Source organism: Sminthopsis crassicaudata, chromosome 6, assembly GCF_048593235.1.
Source record: "Sminthopsis crassicaudata isolate SCR6 chromosome 6, ASM4859323v1, whole genome shotgun sequence".
In the NCBI taxonomy this organism is placed as follows: Eukaryota; Metazoa; Chordata; class Mammalia; order Dasyuromorphia; family Dasyuridae; genus Sminthopsis; species Sminthopsis crassicaudata.
The window spans coordinates 238,914,859-238,917,382 of record NC_133622.1 but is presented as its reverse complement, the minus strand read 5'-3'; the positions used below and the strand labels follow the sequence as shown (position 1 = coordinate 238,917,382).

At 35.1% G+C, this 2,524-nt stretch overlaps 1 protein-coding gene across 1 annotated transcript; it reads right to left on the bottom strand.

Moving 5' to 3' along the window:
* Positions 1-1,146: 1,146 nt before the first annotated feature.
* On the bottom strand, positions 1,147-2,094 carry LOC141547419 (olfactory receptor 5D18-like). Its single transcript, XM_074275854.1, has one exon. The coding sequence runs from the start codon at positions 2,092-2,094 to the stop codon at positions 1,147-1,149; it is 948 nt and encodes a 315-aa protein (XP_074131955.1).
* Positions 2,095-2,524: the final 430 nt, after the last annotated feature.

Genomic DNA, 2,524 nt, shown 5'->3' with positions numbered 1-2,524 from the left:
ATCATTGTATATGGCAACAAGAAGATTATATGATGATCAATTCTGATGGATGTGGCTCTTTTCAACAATGAGATGATTCAAGCCAATTCTAGTAATCTTGTGATTAAGCAAGCCATCTACACCCAGAGAAAGGACTGTGGGAACTGAGTGTGGATCAGAACATAGTATGTTCATGCTTTTTGTTGTTGTTTGCTTGCATTTTGTTTTCTTTCTCATTTTTTCCTTTTTGATTTGATTTTTCTTTTGCAGCAAGATTATTGTATAAATATGCATGCATATATTGGATACATTATCACTATGTTCAACATAGATTGAATTACTTCCAGTCTAGGGGAGGGAGTAAGGGGGAAAGGGGGAAATTGGAACACAAGGTTTTACAGGTGTCAGTGTTGAAAAATTACCCATGCATAAGTTTTTAAGATAAAAAGCTTCAATTTAAAAAAAAAAAAAGATGATAAAAGCTTTGAATTATCTCATCAGAAGATTTTATCCTTATTGACTTCTATTCTTTTATTTCTGAGTTAGATTTCCATGATTAGAATGTAAGCCTGGACGACCCTAAACAATGGGAGAAAAGGTCTGGCTGGGGAGTGTGGGCATTGGGAGCTTCTAAGTTCAGGGACCTACTTAGTCTTGTGTTTCACAGTTTATTCTTTGGACTTCTTTGTGGACAAACAGTTTGTCAGTTGGAAGATCCCATTTTTTAGGAGATTAAAATAAACCTCTTTTTGCATTTTTTTAATTCTGAGACTCTGTTTTTGTGGACAATACTGTCTCACACAATGTCTTAACAAAATGTTTAGATACTAGAAGCATACTCCATTCCTGTTAAGGAATAAATATATTAAATAAATATCCTATTAAGTCTCCCAGATTATGATAACCATGAAAGGAATCATCAGTACCAATAATTTTAGTGAAAAAATTTTGTTGTTTTGTCAATAAATTTTGTCTTATCCTTCATGACTGCATTTAGGGTTTTCTTTGCAAAGATAATGGAGAAGTTTGCTATTTTCTTTTCCAGCTCATTTTACAGATGGGAAAACTGAGGTAAACAGCATTATGTGACTTATCAAGGGGCACACAACTAGTAAGTGTCTGGGGCCCCATTTGGACTAAGAGATTCCTGACTTGAAGGCCAACTCTTTATCCACTGTGCAATCTCTCTGGCATTTCCATTAATTTCTTGAGTGTAGCTTTTACATCTTTATTCCTCAAACTGTATATCAAGGGATTCAGCATGGGGATCACCACCGTATAAAACACAGTATTTACTCTCACCAAAAGCCATGAGCCTTTGGAACTGGGCACACAATAGAGGAAGAGGATGGTTCCAAAGAAAATGGTAACAGCTGTCAGGTGGGAGGTACAAGTAGAAAAAGCTTTGTATCTCCCACTGGATGAATTCATCTTTAGGACAGTTACAAAAATAAAAAGATAGGATGTAAGTACAACAATAAGCGTGGAAAATGTATTAAAATTGGCAAGGATAACAAGAATTATCTCAGTAACATATTTATCAGAGACGGAGGCAGAAAGAATAGCAGAATACTCACAGAGAAAATTATTAATCATGCTGCTTCCAGAAAATGACAAAATAAGAAGTGAGTAGAGGAATATGCCAGAAGATGCTATGCCCCATGTATAAACACCCGTCAACAACAGGACACATCGTTTCTGGGACATGACAACTGAATATAGCAAGGGATTGCAAATTGCCACAAAGCGGTCATAGGCCATCAGTGCTAATAAGAATGTCTCTGTGTCCACACAGATGGCAGCAAACGAATATTGGGTGATACAGAGAGCAAAAGACATGCTTCTGTCTTCCACAACCAATATGTGTAACAATTTGGGTGTAATGATAGTAGAGTAACAAAAATCTAAAAAAGACAAATGACTAAGGAAAAAGTACATGGGGGTATGAAGTTTGGGGTTAATCCTAATGATCACAATCATACCCAAGTTTCCTACTACAGTAACAGTATAGATCACCAAGAATATTAGGAACAGAGGGATCCGGAGGTCTGGGTAATCAGAAAATCCTAAAAGGATGAAGATAACATCACTCTTATTTTGATCAGCATTCTCCATGGTTCCTATTGGAGAAAATCACAGAATACCAGGATTTTAGTAAAGTTGGAAGTGATCTCAATGGTCATATATAATCTCACATTGAAAACCCTATCTCTCCAACATCAATTGATCAGTAGTCATTCAGTACCCATTTATTAAATATTCCCTACATGGCAGATACTATCAAAGGGATGAGAACATAAAGAAAATCAAAAGATATCCCATAGGGAGAGAAAATATGTAAAGAATTATATATAAACATAACTGTTATAAAAATATTTTGTGTAATGTTACATGTGGTTTCTATATGGGGGTTATGGTAAGGATATGGAGAAAATCTGCAACCCAACAGTTTTAAAATACAAATGTAAAAAAAAAAAATTGTAACTGAGGAAAATATTATATAAATAAATTATACACACACACAGAGATGCACACACACACACGT